Genomic DNA, 20,808 nt, shown 5'->3' with positions numbered 1-20,808 from the left:
ATAAGTTATTTATCCTCGAACAGCTGGCACACACAAAGGGAGATTAAACCATGTTTTGACCATATGCCTACATCAGAATGTTATTTCTTTCACAAAGCTGAAAATGCTGTTAACTTTGTCAGGCAACAATTGCCTCGAAAGATCACTTTCAGTTTGGTTTTTTTAATGCATTCAGATTTGCCCACTGATTTTGCAACTTGATCAACCATTTTGCAATCTATTCAATCAAACAAACTTAAAGTTGAGCAAAAGGAGAAAAACACAGCAGCTGCAACTTTCACATGTCAGTAAAGTGGAGAACTTTGGGATGCATGAGATCATACCCGTGCCAGGGCTTCCTCTATAGAGATCATATTCTCCTTCACCATCATCATCAGCTGGATACGCTCTTCGTCACTCATGGTGATTTCACTGGCCACAAAACCAACGTCATCACCTGTAAGTAAAAAGTAGAGATGTCAGCTGACAGAACGAAACACAACTGAGTCCTTTAATTAGGCATTTTAATAAAATACATCCTGAGTGTCAAATAACAAAAAGAAGTGATAGGTCATTGAGTACTACATGTATCATTTCCTTTATCGTGTTATTGACTTTACATACCTTTCGAAATCTGACGCAACACTCCTTTCTGTGACTTTCGAAAACTCTGCCAAATAGACTTGCTCTTTCTCCTTCCATCCCATTTTCCTATACAGTACAACGATTTAGTTTAATTATTGCAGAGAAGAAGAAAAAAATCTAAAACGGCATCACCACAAAAGTAAACAGAAATATCCAAATTGTAGGTAAACAATAACTACGGCAATTGCACAGAATTTCCAAACAAAGTATTAGGTTATGCCCAAAATTACAATAGTCTCATAATACAAACATAAAGACAATTTTCTGTTTAAAATAGATTCTCCACATTGAAGAAATGGGCTGCATTAGAAACACCTACAACCATGAATACACACAAAACCTTTTTCAAAAGTAAACTGTAAATTTAGTTAAGTTTAGATTAAAAAGGCTGTGAAAATCAATCAGAATGTACTTACAGTACAATGAAGCATTAAATATATGATGCATGTAGTTAAGATGTATATACAATTTCAACATACCTCCTGATCCATCATCAGAGCTAGATTTGTGCACAGGAAACCTGGAAATCAAGCAAAAATATTGACTTCATCTGAAGAGTTCAAAGAGAGAGTAAAAGCCCTGAATAGACCAGTACCTGTTTTCCAAAGTCATTTTCTTCATTTTTCCTGCTATCCCACCATCTCCCTTAACATGTCTTTCTGTCCTCGTGCGTCAGATTTAAAAAATAAATGAATAAAAAAAACTCACAGAAGCGCACTGTCCCTCATGACACTAGCATCTTAGTGAAGGGAAATTAAAGTAGTCAAAACAGATGAAAAAGACTGGCTGCTCTTGGCTGGTGATCAGAGGTCAGTGCTCTACGGCCGTCGCAGGAACAATAGATCCTTTTTCATGTCCACTCAGGGTTTTACAGCAGCAGCGCTAACGTGACCTCTGCATTCCCCGCACACTTTCACCCTCCCTCTTTCTCTCTCTGTCTCTATCTCTTCATCTCTCTGGGCTGTTTGTTGTGTATGTATCTCTCTCTCTGTCTCTCTCTCTCTCTCTCTCTCTCTCTCTCTCTCTCTCTACACTTGATGGTGGTGGAGTTTGTAGATCAGACCTGTCTTTTCTGTTTTGTAAATGTATTATAATATCTACTGTTCATGTTTGGTTAAATAACTTTATCGTATCCTAATTCTAAGTCTTGGATTTGATTTTTGCTGACAGTGAAAAGATGTAGTTTGTCACCTTGTCTTAAGCAGCGGTTTATCCACCTAGAAAATGTTCTTACTCTGGTTTTCAGTAAAGTACACTGAATATATTGTTTGCATGGTCAAATCTTGAATATAAAATCATCTATACAAGTGTAAAAAATATCTGTATTGGTTGTCAAAAACCCACATTGGTTTAATTTCCTTCAAAAGGACCATGGAACAGGTCAAAGAATAATTATTATTTTTATACCAACCCACACAGTACACCACGGTGTTCAAACTCTATTCAGGGTTATAGAGTGAGACATCAACACAGTTCCCCCCCCCCTCCCCACCATCTAAATTCTACAGTAAATCAACAGTATGTGGGAGACACAAAAAATGTGAAATATTTTGGCATGAAAATGGATAACTTCAAAACAAAATGTTATTTGTGTAGCTGTTAATCATAGTAACAAGCTTCATGCTCCCATTTACCGCAGTAAATAATGACATTACAGTAAGACACCAAACGCATAGTGATTACAAGTGATAACACTTTCCTATAAAAAAAACCAACTCTTGATTTAATGGGGAATCATAAGGACAATACACTGAAGGACTAACTAAACCTTATCAGATATTGATGAAAAAAATAAGTGCTCGAAAATGTAGAAATAAGTGTTAGTCATTAAAATGGGTTACTGATAACTGATAGCTATCAGCTTCCTCCAGCATCATTATATACTTGTCCCACTAGTGGGCAGTGTGGGTTTCCTGTTAAACCCTATGTTTCTGTCCAGTATTCTCAATAACACAGGCCTGTTCCTTACTATAATAAAATCCTTACAAAATGTGGATTTTGCTCAATTTTCAAGGTCCTGTCTCTTTAACAACATTAATCAAATCCATATGTTGCTTCATCACTAGTCATCACCCAATTCATCATCTCCAGCTTTAGACAAAATATAACTAATCTTTGAAATACCTCAAAAGAAACAATGGGAGGGAAGGAAGGAAGTTTATAGGTGACACAGAAATGCTTCATAAATGTGACTGTAGGGTACCAGGAAACGAAGGAAAGGCTTGTGTCCACAGGCTGACACAGAGATAATACAGGAAGAGAAATCGCAGTTCAGCTTCCAAAAGTGATACGACTTAGGGGATTTACTACATAGTTATGCACCATGCCCTAAGCTACAGGAATTCTGGGTGGCAATATTTGCGTTCTATTCACAGGTTTTTTAAATTCAAATAAGACCGGATCCACTTTGGGTTATACTGGGTGCATCAGAACACAACTACAGACCGCACAGCACCATCTCCTGTCCTATGGCCTTATAATCCTCCCTTGAATCACGTGTCCTGTTCTTACTGATGTTTCACTAGTCAAGGATGCCGAGCCTTTCTGGTGGATTTTCAACTTTCTTTAAAACCGAAATTATAATTAGGAATTTCTCTTTTACCTTCTCTCAGTCTCTGGGGTGGACGTGGTACTGCTGAGTCCAAGGGATTCCTTAAGGAGAAGACAAAAGTGTCATACAGTGGCAAGGCTTCACTTTACTGAACTATGTTTTTTAAGGTCAAATTTTGAGTTCTAGTTAAATTTTTTTTAGCAGACAAACCTTAAGACTGTAAAACTGTAATTTTTAAGACTGAATCAACTGCAATTGAGGAGTAATAAAAGAGGAATTTCTGGTATTTATTTAGTTGTGATTTGTTGCACTTTTGAAATACAGATCTTGTAATGTGGTGGCAACAAAACCCACATATGCCCCTCTACTCGTCACATTTGACCATATTTCAGGATCTATTCCCTAACGTTCAAAGACCGTCTCAGGGCCTGCTCTCTGCATCACAGTCAGTCCAATGTTACTTTTCAGTCTAACATTTTGGTTTTGCTCAGGATAATCATGACAAGGCAATTCCATGGCCTCTTATCAGCCTGTTTGCTGACGCACATGGGAGGAAGTTGCCTTCTCTGGGGGTCTGACACACTCAAGAGCTGGACACTCACCTGGATCTGAGAGCGGAGCTGCAGTGATGTGGCCACTGAGTCAACTGTTCCCTGAAACACAGAGGAGTAAATTATAGTGTCATCATAACGCAGAAATAGAAAAAATATTCAGCTGACTGAATCGGCCAACCCACATTATGGAATAACACCAGTAAACAGTTTTGTGTCCTCTGCAATTGCTGCACTACAAACAACTAGGTGGTTGGACATATCTGTATTTCATAAGCTATTCAAATTTAACTTTTATTTAGAACATCAATAAATTTGACAAAACGGCATGTTTTCATCCGTACTCCAGAGGCAGATTATATGATACCTAAGGGTAAAAGAAAATCGTCAAAACACAACAAGAGAACATTAACGCAGTCACTTTCTTTTGACTTAAATGAAAGAATACCCTGGTTAAACAAACTAGATATAACGTGTTCATTAGTGAGTTTTTGAGGTGCCGGTAAGCAGATATGGTCACCTTCTGTTCTGACCAAGGTTATAATCGTTAACGAAAGCGAACGAAATAACGAAAACTAGGGGGGGAAAAAACATTGTTGTTAACTAAAATAAAAATAAAAACGAGGCATTACAAAAAAATGACAACGAACTAAAACTGTAACGTCCGTTTGCAAAACTAACTAAAACAAAATAATCTAGTAAATGTCCTTAGGCCGGTTACACACTGGCTGCGTGTCCGTTTATATTTTGGCTCCCCTGTTAACAGGTTACAGCTTACACACTGCCTGCGTGACACGCGCGTCTCAGGCGCTGAAAACGTGTGCCTGCTAGAAATAGAACCGACGCCTATTTTTCATGCGACACGCAAGCGTGTTTCCAGGCAAAATAGAATATGAAAAAGATGTTTATATGTTGTTTAGACACAAATACATATTAATAAATGACATGTTGATGTTTGAAAGTCTCTAGGTTTTGATATAAATTCAGATATAAATGTAATAATAATAAAATTAAAATAAAATCGATTTTCTAATATTGCACCTGTCCATACAGAACGAACTATTCTGTAGCCTATTTTGCCATCAATACTGCAGACGCTGTCTTTGCTGTAATGAAATCAGTATATATTTATGTTTAACATGGTATTTCATTTTATCAATGGGAAACATCCATGTGTCCAGACAAGACTAGCAGCAGCAGCATCGCGTCAGACACGTTTCTGGTGTGTAAAGACAGAAAAATACGCAGCTCACACGCAACAGAAACGCCACGCTCACGCCACGCAGCCAGTGTGTAACCGGCCTTAGTTCTCGTCTTTGTCATTGTCTTTCACAAAGCAAATAATGTTATATCTTTCAGAGTTGAAATTTCCGACCATAGACCTGTTTTATACAGTCTATCTATGCCACAGACATAGATAGTTTCCGACTGGGAACCCAGAAATTCCGACATTCCACGTCAAATTGAACACAACATGTCCATGCCCCTCGCCTGGCATCATAGCGGTACCGAATAGCTGCTGGTTAGTAAATACGCATGAACACTAAAAGCATGAGGAAGCGTGGGTTAACATGTGTATTGATACTGGGATGTCTACACAACTGTGTGAGTTGACTGACTTCAAAAAGTTCGCCACTTTACTCGAACCAAAGTTCAAAACATCTGTTGAAGTCTGTCTTCTTTAGTCTGCTGGCTATTTAGGTTTTTTTCCTGGCGCACGTTACTTACATTTTGCACTTACTGCGGCGTCTTGTGTAGACTGTTTACATAGTTGTGCTCATCTGCATATGTACGTTTTATGTACCAGTAGTATTGTTGAATACATTGTGAATACATATTTCTAAAATTGTATGATGTTTTTGTTGAGTTGTTATTACACAATTCTTTTTCTGACCTTTTTGAATCTTGCCCCCGACAAATAACCCATATTACATAAAAGACTAAAACTAACATTAAAACTAATAAAAACTAAACTAAAACTAAGCATTTTCAGAAAATAAAAACTAAACTAAACTAGCAAACCCTCTTTAATACAAATTAAAACGAAACTGAATTTGAAAACAAAAAAAGTCAAAAAGAAATAAAAATAAAAACTAAATGAAAAATGCTATAAACTATAATAACCCTATTTCTGACAGAGCTAGGCTAGCGGTGTTGTCCTGTTTCAGTCTTTATGCTAAACTTGTGTCAATCTTCTCATCTATCTCTCACAGTGAGAAACTGAACTTAAAAGACAATGAAAGACCCCCCCGCCCCATAATTAAATGCTGATATCAGATTTTTTTTTTTGATGAGCCAAGGTCTTAACTGATAAGAAAAAGACTGATAAGACTGTTTACCATCTCTGCATCTTGCACTACTTTACGTTTCCGTAGCTCCTCCATCCTTTCACACACGTCACTGAGGGAGGTTCCGTAATACTGAGAATACTCCTGAGCCAGGTCATCAAGGTTCCCCACCGAGCCATCCTGAAAGAGATAAAGAGGCATTCAATCACTCACACAGATATGACCACAGACCAGAAGAGGAAAAGGACACCCCGCAGAGGGTGAGCGAGATGCCAAACAGCAGGCAAACACTGTAAACACTGGCCACTGTCATGATTAAAGCCACTGTTATAAGCTTTATTACGGTCACCAGCAAAACAAACAGCCAGGAAACACAGAGATAAAGCACCAGGAGTGTGAAAGTATCAGAGACATCCAGCTGTGATTGCCTCTGTCTTCACCAGTCTGCCGTCTTCCTGCCCAGCGACCCCTTCCACCTCCTGAGTCCTGACCCCCCCCCAGAGGAAGCACCGTCTGACGCAGCTACGACTCTCTCACTCCGCTCTCTAACAGTCATCAGGGCGACTCAAGAGGCCACGGTTCAGTCTACCGTAAATCATAAGAAGTCACTCAGTCGGATGATTCTTTGTCCTGACACAGAGCAAAACCTCCGGGATGTAACCCCTTTTAGTTTCCTACAATTGTGCTACCTGGAATAATGTTCCTTGTTTTTTTGTGGGAAGAATAAATCATTTCAGAGATTTTTTTTTCACTGAGTTTTCAGACCTAGTGACCTTTGGGACCACAATCAACACACAGGGCTGGTTTCCTTGTCAGGGGATTAACCCGAGTTCTAAAATAAAAGAGGCATTTTAAACCAGATAACTCAAACTGTCAAACACATTGGTTTATTTGGTTTATTTCTCTGAAGACCAATTCAAGCACTTATTGACGGGAGCAACCTAAGCACCTAATAACGTTGCTGATTATACTTTATACTTCTAAATAAAGTGCAGAAGCCTGTATAATTATAAGAATTATATTCAACTGCAACACATTTTAATTGGCTAAATGTTTTTTGGGAGGAAAACCAAATGCTGCCTGTATTTTGTGTGATATCAGCATAGCAGACCAACTGTTCAGAGTCACATCCAAAATGTTTGGCTTTTCAGCTCATGCTGTATGTCCCGACCAAACATTTTCTTCTTTAAAAAAAACTAAACAATATGTGTGATGATTAGAGCATGGTTAAACCTGTTATTAGTAGTTTCTGCTGCTGGGTGAATGAATAACAACTTTTATCATGCATTTAGTTCAGAGCAGTGAGACAGCTTGACACATTCATGACCTACACAAATAACTAAAGATAATATGACTAATAGAATATAAAAAGACAACATGTAAGAAGATAATTCCTCATCACACCTAGTCATGAGTTAAGACTGGGTAAACGACTACAAGCTGTGTCCAATAATAATCATCCACTATGTCCTTAAAATGTTTCACGCATGGATATTATTATTATTATTATTATTATTATGCTTCACCCATGCCATACATACCCTGTAGGTATGCAAATGAATACGCTGAAAACGGTCCTCTGCAGTTAAAAGTAATACTGTGGGCTCACTTGTCTCGTGGCATGATAGAGTGTGACTGGCTCAACTGTCCAGAAAAAGAGAGCCATTCATTTGGTAAATGACATGCCCCCGGGTCGAAATGGCATGAAAATCTGGCTGCTTTTCATACAGTCAAGAAGCGAGGCTGAGGCCGACTGAGACGCTCTGCACTGTGCCTGGCTGCAGTCGCTCTTCTGCCTCAGACTGCCACTGAGCCACATAAACAGCCTATTGTGACACATACATACACAGCCACATGATTTTGCATCGCCCTGAGTGCTTATAAGAAACGCTGCGTGTATACATCCCCGTTACAGAAGAATGTAAACTAATAAACAATTCTCATGCCGACAATTCTTACAAAATGGGAGTTCAGGGGAAAATATTCCGGTGTGCCTTATATTTCCCTCGGTTTCCTAATTAATGGTCTCTGAGCCAAAACTGCAGCATGAGACATCAACCACAAAGGCTTGAAAAGGAGAGTGTGGTGTCACATTTCTCAGGCACAGAGCATCTCATAGGCAGACAAAAGATCCACGTGCCCCCAGGGCCCAGAGTGTCTAATGAGTGTTTTTACAGTTTCTCTGTCTTGTCTCACCCTTTCAGGCAGGCAGACCTGGGTCATAAAGTATCAGCAAATAACTTCATAACAAACAGTCAATTTAGCATGCTTTGAGACAGAGATGTCAAAACACAGTCTTGCTACAGAAGTCAAAACCAAGAGTAACAGAGCATTTAAACAAGACCATAACGCATCATTTTCTTTGACTGATAACTTTGATAATAAATGTCCTGAGAGTAAAGTTAAGTAAACTCCACTTTAGGTTTAGTAAAACATAACTGACTGAAAAAGTGTGTTGTTTACATCCGAATTGACGTACTTCTTTCAAAAAAAGATGTATCCCACGTTAAATAAAAGGACTCTAGAAAGGTAGCATGGTAATGAGTTAGACCGATGCTTACCCTGTGTATGCATTTCTATTTGTTTCTTTTTGTTCCTTCTGCTCATTTGTTATCACTCATTTGTTTTTTTATTTAGTGAGAGATCACAATTTTTCTTGACTCTGTTTCAATAAAAATGCAAGAAAAATGTGAATGCCAAAAAAAAATTAAAAAAAATAAACTAGAAATCCTCAGAGGGTGCCATGTTCTAAACATCCCTGACTAGAATAGACTATTGATGTCTTAAACAGGGTATTGAGGGATGTTTCAAAAGAACAAGCAGGAGAACAAGCACTGACTTGTTTAAGCTTTTTCTACTAGATGAAAGTCTCTATTAACCGACTAAAACATCAAACAGGGAAAGATGCACACACTACAGTAAGTTGTCTTTTGAAACAAGGCTATATACATTGACTTTTCCCACAGTGAATCTACAGGAAGCTACCAGCTCTAACCATAGGGCCACATTCCAGTGCAAACACAAAAATACACTCACCACAAACAGGCATCTGGCTGCCAACAGTAGCTACCCAGCACTAGTTGCTCTTCAGTTCCACCACACTGCTGTAAGTGAAAGGCACCGTTTTGAAAGTGAACTCTGTTCAGTGAGTGGAGGACAATACATCCTGCAGTGAAGGGGAGGGGTGTCTGGCACGCATAAATCAGAGGGAGTTTGGCTGAGGGGAGGATGGGGGAGTTGCAACCACATGTGACGCTGTTGCTGCTGGGTGGGGCGCTCAGCTCTACTCTCTCCAGCTGTGGCCCACAGGGACTGGTTGACTCACATGTTCAAATAAACCACCACCTCGCAGTGTGGGAGCCTGTATGACTATGTCTGCAGTGGAGTTAGAGTGATGGGTCAGGCTTTAGAAGAAATGTTTAATATTGGTCAGATATGTCTCCCTCTGCTGATGTGGAGGTTTCTCTCTTTTATACAACTCTGTAAACCTTTCATTGTTTTGTTTATGAATTATTAATTTAAAAAAGGTAACCTGTGGAGTTTTCTTGTAAATAACCAAAAGTCATGTTTACATTTAGGTCTAACAAACATCTTAAATGCTAGGGGTGGGACAAAATATTGATACGGCAATATATTGTTGTTATTACACAATTCGTGCGATACAAAAAACGACAAATGTTGATATCTAAATTGATCAAATGTAGCGCTCTAAATAGATTTCCCTGCTCCTCGAGGCGGTGTTTAACACATGAAATGAGGGAAACTTGAACATAACTTAACCAGCCAAAGAGGAGGAGGTTTTCAACGGGATGGCAGACAACAGTTTGAGGAAAATACATTTAAGTCCAAAGTCTGGACCCATAGTTGCTCCATAGCTCTGTAATTTTAATTTAAGGACTAAAAACTTGTGCTTGCAGAATTGTGCTGTTTTTTAACAGTTTGGACTTGCAGCGATTAAAGAGAGAAAACCTGCACTTGACCTTTTCACAGGCATTTGGTATTCATAGGTCTCATTATAGGATTGTCTAGAAATATATTGATAATCGCAGAATTGCTGTATTGTGCCATTATTGGTATCATGTATCGTATTGTGAAGTATCCTGTGATTCCCACCCCTATTGTTGAAATTTTTCTTCCTTTTTTTTTTTTTTTTTTTTATAACTGTTTGTCAGCTTACAGTCTTCTGCTACATTTGTGGGCGCATTGCAATACCGCCTCTTAATGTGTTACTGCCACCGACTGTCCATCAGTGGAATACAGTGACTGTGGCAAAACTGTACGTAAAAACAAAATGGCGACCTACTTGTAAAAACACTGTTCCATAGCTCAACTACTGGTTAAAAACTCAACAGAGTAACTACCATTGAATCCTTGTGCAGGGTCATCCCGCTTGAAGGAATCCCATTAGTTTGCCTTTTAAAATAGTTTTTTATTCCCAAATGCACTTACAGAAGATTCTAACACATTCTGAGAACAATGCACCACTATTTGAAAGGGGTGATAGAATGATTATATAGGGTATTTCACACTGTTCCTTATGGTCTCCTAATGGGGTCTGTAACATTGGTTGGGCTGAAAATGGCCTGGTTGATATTGTTGATACTGTTTTGGCCCCATTTGTAACAAGAGTTTTTCTTCCAAATATGGTATGCTCATGAATATTTAGATGAGCTGCGCGCTGATTGGTCGTGACAGAATCTCATATTTCAGACACTGCAATTCACTTCTGAGACTTTTTTTATGCGAGAAATCAACTATATAAAGCTCAAATATGGGCCGTTTTACGAAAATTGATGGCTAATTGCAAATATGGTAAGACGTGTCGGACTTTAGGAGCTCCACACAGTCTGACGAGAAAGCGGCAGCCTGCTGGGCTCTATACCCAGGGCAAAGTCACCCTTTGTGGATACTGCACTACCGGGGCTCCGCGGCCGGCTGCCGGCATAACTATAGTATATTTACAGTTTGAATTTTGTCACGCCACTTATATAACATCTAACCCAATGTCTTATAAAGCTTAGCTAACACTTGTCCGATTTCAATTTTAATGCATTTTTGTGCATTTTAGAGGTCTTGGCCGGGGTCTGTGAAGGAAGGCAGGCCAATTAGACATCCATTTTCGTGAAACGGCCCATATTTGAGCTTTACATAGTTGATTTCTCGCATAAAAAAAGTTTCAGAAGTGAATTTTGTAATGGAATAGCAGAGATCTGCGTGACCTAGATTCAGAAGACTACCTGATCTCAGGTCAGTTGAGTAGCCTATGTAAATGTTGGGGAGTGTTATCTTAATACACCCATGGAGGTGACAAAAGGTACAGGTCTTGGGAGGTTGACGTCAACTTCCAGCTTTGTTGAGATTCGCCCGTTTTCAGCGGCAGTTTCAAAATATGAGATTTTCATAGTAAAGGGGTGTCAGTGGGATTTTGATCTTATATGTATGTCTTATTTACCCACCGAACTGTCGTTATTCAACTATGACAGGGTAAAATCGGTTTTGCGTTCTCTCACCCCTTTAAAAATATTTACAACCGCTCTTCATTTGCCCGTCAAGTTGATCTGTGGGTCTGTATCAATGAATCACTGAATGAATGGAACCTGCATGCCTACATTGTATGTGTGACACAAATAAACTTGGGCATACAGCAGGCTCTAGATACCTATATGCACCAGCAGGTGGCAGCAAATATTAACTCTACACCAATATTTTTCAGTTACTTACTGAAGTGTTATTGATAGGGAGTTGAAATTGGACCCATTAAAGTGGAAACTAAATATTTCCTCTGAACTTTAACAAAGATTAGTGAAGTGAAAATGTTCTCTGTGCACTAACAAACTACTAAATATTAGAATCAACTTGCAACTGAGTCTTGCAGTAAAAGTGTAGATCTAGAAGAAGCATGATGATGTGTTCTCCGCTCACTGTTGTAGTGTGTCCACATCAAAAAAAGCATCTTCATTTAATATTTTTTTCTCCTTTTATAACAGAGGCCCTGATGAAGCCCCTCTGAGGTATTTTTTGCCCACCTCCATCACATGTTTTGTTTATGTAGATATTAATTTGTATTTACATAAAAAAATTACACAAAAGCATCTTCCCATATCCTTAAGGCATTAAATATCAGGGTGGTGACCTCATTTGCTTGTAGTATTAGTCAGTGAGATTATGTGTGTAAACATCTTTGTCTAATCGTGATCCGTCACCCTACTGCCTCTAATCTTCATCTTTAGAAACTGACCACTGACTCCAGGGCAGTGAGCAGCAGGAGCTAACAATGCCAGCGTCAGACCTGCTGCAGGAGGCTGCAGATTATGCTGAGCTACAGATGGATGGTGGAGATGGTGGAAGGCTACGTTCCACACATGATGCCAAAGGGTCAATGAATCTTTTTCCAGAAAGGGCAGTTTTCCGCCTGGCTACACAGTGGCGGGCTGCTCGTCACTTCGGAGCAAAGGGCGAGCCAGAGATAGACGCCCTTCCTCCCTGTCAGCCAGCTCCTTTCCTATCACTGTCAAGTCTCCGGATTCTGTCTGTGCTGATCTAGAAAGCCTGGGACCTCATTTGAGCTTTGATCCCTGGAGAGATCACTCTGTGCTCAATAGGGTGGGAGACAATTCATGTGTCTGTGGAAAGTCCAACCCATATGATCAGGACCTCAGTATCATATTGCATGGAAAAATTGCAATTGTACAAACATAAACTCTGAATTTAAGTCCAGATCTGAAGCAATACATATCATGACAGCACTCTTTGTTGAGTGAATGCATGTTACAGTTTATCCAGTGAGGTTCTGGATGGGTTACTTAAGGTCATTTTCTCAAACCACGGAAAGTCATGAAATCATTCAACTGGAGTTTAAACATTTAGATGACAAAAATATTTAAACACAACTGAGAAAATGCAGTGTACCCTTTAAAAAAGGTCTGTGGGTGAAAACAAAGTTTATTTTATGTTTAAAGAAAATTAAAAGAAGCAGCTTGCTTTTTACCTTGATGATAACATATTTTGATATCCAAGTGAAAACACGAGAATCTTTGAAATAAAATAGAGTAACAAGAGTGTCATGTGCCAGCTGTGATATGTAATAGATCTATGACGTCGACAGCCCCGGAGCCCCCCTAAAGAGAAAAAGAGGATCAGAGGAAGTGCTTATCCATTCATGGAGTGGTAAGTGGATTTTTGACAAGTCCCAAATGAAGGGTTGATGGGAAGGGCTGCACTGTGACATGCACACCGTCAGTCACAGAGGCACACACTGCATACAGAGCACCTGGTCTTGTTTGAACTGCATTAGCGTGGTCTGTAGTACACAGCTCTGCTCCCACCAGTCAGTTCACCCAGTCAGTCTCAGTCACTGAGCACGTATCTCTCACTGCTGACGGAGACACAGGAGATTTCTCATGCTCTCATTCTGATTGGTAAACAGAACAGAAATGGCCACACACAAACTTTTGGTAAAAAAAGGTACAAAACAAAAATGGAGACAGTTTCCAAAAAGTTAATTAAAAACTGCATTGTTGTCTTCTGGTGTGCAGCAATAAATAAAGATTGATGCCACTAAGGAAAACCAGCCAGAGTTCCGGATTAAAAAAGGATGCGAGTGAAACTCCAAAGAAGATTAAGAGGGCAGACAGGAGGCACAGAACAAACCTTTTGTCTACAGCACTAAATCCTATCCTAAATCCGATCGGGATTTGAAATATTAGCTGAAAACAGCCCATACTTAAATGGAGGAAACTATAGTTTCCAAAAAGCCCTCGGCTATAAAATGCAGCAGAATTCACATTTGGAAATATGTATAATATAGTATTGCAAAAGCAATCATGTGGATTGTTTGAGATTCTAGCTTGTTTTGAAGCAGCTTTTTTATTATTTGTCCCTGTTCCTTCGAGCATGTTTAATTCAGCAGTGCAGAGTCCAAATAGAGAACAACCTCCTTTAAATTTCAATTTGTATTAAATCCCCCTTTGGATGGCAGTGTGTTTTTTGTAGTGGGGGGGGGGCGGCCTGTAGATTGTTCCCAATCCTTAGAGCATGTTTAATTCAGTGGTGCTGAAAACAAATACAGAGACCTCCTCCGTTCAAAATTCAATACAATTCACAACTAGAAAGGCTGTGTGTATTCCTCAGCTATAAAAGGCTCTGTGAATGGTTCTGGGTTTATAATCAAGCAGCTTGTGGATTGTCCATATTCCTTGGACAGTGTTTAATTCAGAGGTGTTGAAATCATTTCATCTGCCCATCACGCCTGTGCTTCGGGTTAATTACCCTTGTGCGACTGCGCCTTGATTCTCTGAGACACGACAGCCAGCTCGCGCCATCTCTGGGCTACATAATCAGTGCAGCAGTTCACCCCTCACAAGACCACAACATCCACTGATCCTCCTGTGAGACACAACGCAGGACTCCTGGGCAGCTGTCAATCATGCAATGTAAGATCGTGGGGCCCCAGAATGAGGTAATTCTACATGGTGTGAAAAACAAGTGAAATGGTCCAATCAGGAAAGAAAATACCCTCTGGACATTTATCCTTTGAAACTTACTATGAGAGAAAAAAAAAAAAAAAAAAACACACAGAGGAGACCTGGAAAACAGCACAGCACATTGCACAGCAACAAGTTAGATAAAGAAAAGAGAAAAACCGGACCTATGACCTGAGAACGGGCAAATGTAAAACTGTTAACAATGGTGTCTCATGAATAAATTGGGCTGTTTACTGCTGTCAGTATTTAAACTTCATTCCTTGGACCTTTTTTGTTCAACATATATATTATATATATAATTATATTTCAAATATAAATACATTCTAATCCTCTCCTGAATTTATTCTTTTACAAAAATAATTTATTTTTTCAAGATATTGACATATCTTCTATGACGAGTATTGTATATACTGTATAAGAGTATTGATAAACAACCGAACTGAAGGAGCATCAATAAGAGTAGTCCTATCAATACAATTCTAACCATACCCATCCCTAGACAGATGTTTGAACTATATTTTTCTAAATGGGGAAACAACCAAAACTGTTATCTTACTATTAGTGCTGTCAGTTAAACGCATTATTAACGGCGTTAACGCAAACCCATTTTAACGGCATACATTTTTTTATTGTGAGATTAACGTTCTTTTTGGCCTAGCAAACTTTGTAGTTTTTTTCACATGCTTTTGCAACAACTAGTAACGTTAGAAAAACTACAACGCCACACCGGATCTAGCTAGACCAGAAACAAAACAACAGGCATGCCGCACACACTTGTTTGGGTTTGCGAGCTGACCAAAGAGCAGTAGGCCAACGTTACGTTTTGAGTGGATGGCGAGCGCGAGACGCCGAAATGGATGCCAATAAGATTCTGAATGGAAAGTTTACTTTTAAAAAGTTGCCAAATGGTTCCATTGACAAGACCAAAGTGATATGTGCGTTTGGTCATTGTGAACGGAACTATCATCGCAGCACGTCCAGTCTGAAATACCACTTGATGGCCAAACACACAGCTGATGCCAATTCTCCGTCAAAGCCAGACGACAAAAGCACCAAGCAAGCCGATCCACTTTTCCATGTTGGTAAGAGCATTAAAATGAGAAAAAAAAAATATTAAATGGGACAAAAAGAAATCAAGGGACATTTAGAATAGATAAAAATGTGCGATTAATTGTGATTAAATATTTTATTCGTTTGACGGCACTACTTACTATGGGAATTACTGCGATCTTAAAAGGATGTATCTGACAACACTTTTCCCTTTCGTCTAGCCAAGGCCAGCATCTCTGCCAGACTTGCTAGCTGTCTCTCCCCTCTGGGATATCCGTTTCTCAGAGAACTGCCGTGATGTACTTCTAACGTTCAAAAGACCGTCCTCAGTGTTTGCACATGCTCCTTTTCACAACCGCAGACATCCCAACAAGGCTGATGAAAACATCTCCTGTCCAACTCAATTTGCCTCCTTCTCTGCATTCGTTCTGTCTCCTCTTGTCATTCCAAGGACATCCACCTTATAGCCACTACATCCATTAATGGATGCTAAGCGCAGCTAGCCAAGCATGCTCTGACATCATAAGAATTGCATGAGAATCTATAATGAACCTGTATCCCTTCATAAAATAGTTCAATATCCAAGAGAGGTCTCGCTTTCAGTGTTGACATCTCTTCTATGACGGATGAGAATGAAGTGTAGCTATTACACCTTGTTTTCTTAAGGCTTAAAATATTCCTCCCTGTATTCCATCTACTTTTATACATGGTAATTAAATGTGCATAATCACTCATTGGAATTGATCTCTTAATCTCAATTTCTGGCCTTTCTTGAGGTCACATCCTCAGACACATTTTTGTGCCTCATTAAAGTTAATTAAAAATGGCATATACCTGTAAAATATTTCCGCAGTTTTGTATAATGTGTCACACACCTGTACTTACGGTCACCGATAGGGCTGGGTACCGAATTTAATACTTTTTAGGCATCGACCGAATCGCCTCTAAAGTATTGTGTATCGACAACTGCCTCGTCATTCAATACCCAATTTCAATATCTAAGGAGTAAATCTCATCAGTGAGCCAATCAGCAAGCAGCATGCTTCTACCAAGATCTAATAATGCTTGTAATTGGCTGTCTAACGTTACACGTCGTAGAGGAAAGTAGGAAAAACCGTGTTAAGCAAAAAAGATTGGTGCCATAATGTGTAATGGTGTAATTTCTTATTGGAAAAAAGTATTGTTTAGGAACAGTTATTGAAGTCACGTATCGGTACCAGTATTGACATTTTTTTAACAATACCCAGCCCTAGTCACCAATCTATACTGTAAGCATGACATGGAAAGTCGTGGAAAGTTGGACGCAATATAATATGCTCTTTTTAATAAAATAAAATAAAATGTAGTACCCTAAGTTTTATTAAGAGGAGGTTTCATTGAAATGTGCATCAAAGACAGGCCAAATTGCCTTTCTGTTAATTTGATTTTTATAGTATATTCTGTGTAATCACTGCACAAATGCCTTTATCGCAGAATAAGATTACTGTAAAAGGTGAGTTTTGACAGAGAAAGCTGAACTATTTATTTTCCTAAGATGAGTTTAGAAGATCTGAGTGGCCATGTTGTAAAAATATATACATTTTAATAATGCAGAATGCTTAAACCATATCAAGTCAAGCCTAAGCACTCAGGAATAAAAAATTAAATTATTAAATTCATGCATTATAAACCATCTCCCTGCAGTAGGATGTACAATTCCCACAATACGGTACATACTTTGGCTCCAACTGCAATTCAATTCAATTGATTCTATGAACGAGTCTTCCCCAATGACTATATACAAACTAATGAAAAGTGCTCCAATTTTAGTTTTCAGGATCACTATCTTGGAGATGATGAAAGAAAGGATTAAAAGCACTAACAAAAGAATGCACCATGGTGTTCTTACTAGGGGTGGGAATCACCAGAGGCCTCACGATACGATATCATCCCAATACTTATGTCACGATACGATATTATTGCGATTTTAAACATATTGCAATATTCTGCGATATCTTGCAATGTGTTACCTTTTTTCCAACTTCAGATTTTTCCCCAATTTCAAATGATGTCCCGAAAGGACAATTTTGTCAACATCTGTTGTATCTAAAAAGATACATTTCTCTGTTTGTTCATCTCACTTCAATTTTATTGGTGCAAAATGTGATTGTCAAGCAGACAAACTGACCAACACATATATCATAAAAAATTGATACTTGGCGTCTGTGTATCGATACAGTATTGCCACGAAAAATATCGCGATACTATGCTGTATTGATTTTTTCCTCCAACCCTAGTTCTTACAGTGGCTTAGTTGTGCTACTAACCAAACACTCATCATGAAAACATAATCAGATAATCTACCTTTAGACACATGAAAAAACTGATGGGATTTGTTTATTAGTTGGATCTATATCCTTGACGGTAACATCACTGTGGGGCTGGCTACTTCTGGTCCAAAGCTCTGCATATCTGCCCCTCACCCTCGTAGAGAAATGTCAAGCATCCATGGCACGTAGATGATTTTCTTGATTGAAAACCTCCGTCGCTCAGTCCAGCCTTTTGTCATCATCCCTTTCTTAATTCACTGCCTTCTCACTGCTTTTGCTCCCCTTATTCCCAACCCTTAGTTAGTTTTTATTTTTTTCTTTTGTCATACTTTCCTCTCCTTTAGTTGTTTTTTTTTTTTTTTATCTCTTTTGCTTTAGGCATTAGGTATTTTCTCCATTATTTCTGAGGTATTGTTACCCAGTCTGCCTACCACCCCGGACTACAGTTGGATGCCTCCATTTGCTTGATGGTGCATAAAAAGAGGCCTTATACTGTATTTTGACATGCATCCCATTGTCAGACGTCCTAAATTAGGACTACGACTTTAGATATTGAATGAGGATAATAAAAATAGATGATTCATATAGAGGCGTACTGTGGTTTAGCAAGGGCCTTTCTAATCCAGAGGTGAAATGAAGGCCATGACAAGAGGGAGACAAGAAAGTAACAAGGAGATGTGGTGAGTCCACAATGATGAGCAATAGCTGAGTAAGTCGATGATAGCAATAGTTTCACTTGGAAGTAGAATAACATAAATGTTAATCATAAAAACAGCAGAGAACCAAAGTCGCCCCCAGGGCTATAACGGAATCATTAGTTAATAATGTGCGACAGATACGGTGATGTGTTAGAAAGTATTCTGAAATTTGAAAAATACAACTAGACTGCATCAATGAATTCCTTAGAAATTCCATATTATATCTTTTTTATACCACACCATTGTGAAAATGCTGCACAGCCCGAGTCCAACTCCCTTGACCATTATCTTCTCCTAAACATAATAGTTTTTCTTAGTTCACCTAAAGGGATACTTTGCCGATTTAAAACCAGCTCTGTGTCATCTTTGTGAGGTAGTTAGTTTAGATGAACAGTGTTTGGCTTCTCTCCGTGGCACCAGTGGACGAAGCTCCCAGTGGAGCGGAGCTGCGGAGGTCTGCCGAGATGCACTGGATGCCAAACAACGTTGATCCAAACACTGCCATGGCACGGATCGGGATTTAAATCAGCAAATTATCTCTTTAAGGATAGGCGCAGCAGATCAGAAAATACACATATGGGTCTTTTGAAAAGTACAAATACTTTTTTCTAAAACCTAACCAATTAAATTACAGTTTGAGACCATTATAAAATCCTAATTTTGTCCCTGGTAGGTTGTTCACTCTCAGTGCCCCAGGCTAACACATTCACACAAATCTTGCAGGTTGATACGATATTGTATCAGTTACAAGGTCTGCAACTAATGATTATTGTCATTATCAATTCATCATTTTGTCTATAAAAAGGTCAGACAATTGTGAAAAATGCCTGGTAAAACTTCGCACAACCCAAGGTGATCCATTTGGATAACATGCATACAAACTTGAAAAAAAACCCATCGATGCTGTTTTGAGTGAGATACAGATTTCTGAATGTCTTCTGCCTTCAGTCTCCGGGTGAGCTGTTCAAAATCTGCAGGGCTTTCTACGTCAGTAGCCAAGATGAGGTGGCTAATGCTAGCATGCTACCTCGTTCTCAATGGCAAAACACTGCTACAACACACACAAGTTCACCAAAATCTACAAAAGAACTACTTACATGTCCCTCGTCTGCAGGTATTCCACACAAAGTTGGAAGTGCGCCCTCGTTTAGAAGAAGTCTCCCGGCTAATCCTGCCTTGTAACTGACCTGACTAGCGGATGTGATCCTTACCTAGCTACTGTGCATGTGCTACTGCCAACAATGATGGTACAGAAGTGAGATGTCTCACTCTGTAGCTAAAACAGAGACCTGAACACGAAGAGGAGCTGCAGCAATGTGCAGTTCAACAAAAATATGGTGTTTTTTGAAAATTAAACCATGTAAACCTATTCTGGTACAACCTCAAAATACAATTATGAACCTGAAAATGAGCATAATATGGGCGCTTTAACCACTTAAAGGTAGTTCATAAACATAGCAAAAACTTGTTTCTGCTTGTAAAATCCATTCTCGATCTTGAACTAATTAAACATGTTACTTTGTAACAATTGTCAAACAGTCTGCCATCTGGTAAATTGGTTTTTGTAGCCAGTAAAAAAAAAAAAAAAAAAAAAATCTTTAAATGCAGTAATTTTATCCGTGAAATATTTTGCATGTAATCTTACAATCAGCTTTGTTTAAATGCAGAATAAGCCGTGGTCCTCTGAACCACTCCGCAGCATTTGCCACTGTAATTATGTATGGAGAGATCTAACATGCATGGTTTGTTTACCATGCATGAGCCTCCTCATACTAGTACATTCTGTCACACGCCACACAGATGACAATTTATTTTTTGTGTGTGGGTATCAATCTATTTATATTTATAAGTGAGAAACAATAATATTGTTTTTTTTTTTACAATGGTTTTGTCTCGCTTTAAACATATAACTTATAAACCCTAAAGGAAGTCAACTTTGGTTACAGCAATGGATAGAAGAAATTATTATTTGCTATGCAGACAATACATATCACAGCTTTGACCGGAACACTCACATCCTGTTTTTAATGTTGTACAAACAGGTAGACAGTTAATTACTACAGCTATCAGATGTATGAAACAGCTGAGGCAATGAGGAAAAGCTGGCTTATAAACTTAAAAAACAGGCCAAAACAACTCAATTGCTCAAGCTAGGACTGACGTAAATGACTGGAGCTCTTACAGGTATGAGTGAGCAGCAGCTGTTTATATGGCACACAATCACTGCTGCAGCAAAACAGGCTGAAATGCTGTT

General features: G+C 38.9%; 1 protein-coding gene across 3 annotated transcripts in view; it reads right to left on the bottom strand.

Moving 5' to 3' along the window:
• The window catches only part of sash1b (SAM and SH3 domain containing 1b), a 57,632-nt gene that overhangs the window by 9,902 nt on the left and 26,922 nt on the right, over positions 1 to 20,808 (bottom strand). For 2 of the 3 annotated variants that reach the window (XM_028566254.1, XM_028566255.1), the window contains 6 exons: positions 6,066 to 6,194; positions 3,778 to 3,828; positions 3,227 to 3,276; positions 1,104 to 1,144; positions 604 to 690; positions 324 to 436 (listed from right to left, as the gene is read on the bottom strand). In XM_028566254.1, the coding sequence (XP_028422055.1) occupies positions 324 to 436; positions 604 to 690; positions 1,104 to 1,144; positions 3,227 to 3,276; positions 3,778 to 3,828; positions 6,066 to 6,194 (471 nt within the window). Of the gene's footprint in view, positions 1 to 323; positions 437 to 603; positions 691 to 1,103; positions 1,145 to 3,226; positions 3,277 to 3,777; positions 3,829 to 6,065; positions 6,195 to 9,050; positions 9,186 to 20,808 lie in introns of those variants that run through there. The other variant, XM_028566257.1, reaches the window with a different exon arrangement.

Source organism: Perca flavescens, chromosome 20 (assembly GCF_004354835.1).
Source record: "Perca flavescens isolate YP-PL-M2 chromosome 20, PFLA_1.0, whole genome shotgun sequence".
Classification (NCBI taxonomy): domain Eukaryota; kingdom Metazoa; phylum Chordata; class Actinopteri; order Perciformes; family Percidae; genus Perca; species Perca flavescens.
Note: the sequence above shows the minus strand (reverse complement) of the source record. Positions and strands in the feature narration are given on the sequence as shown.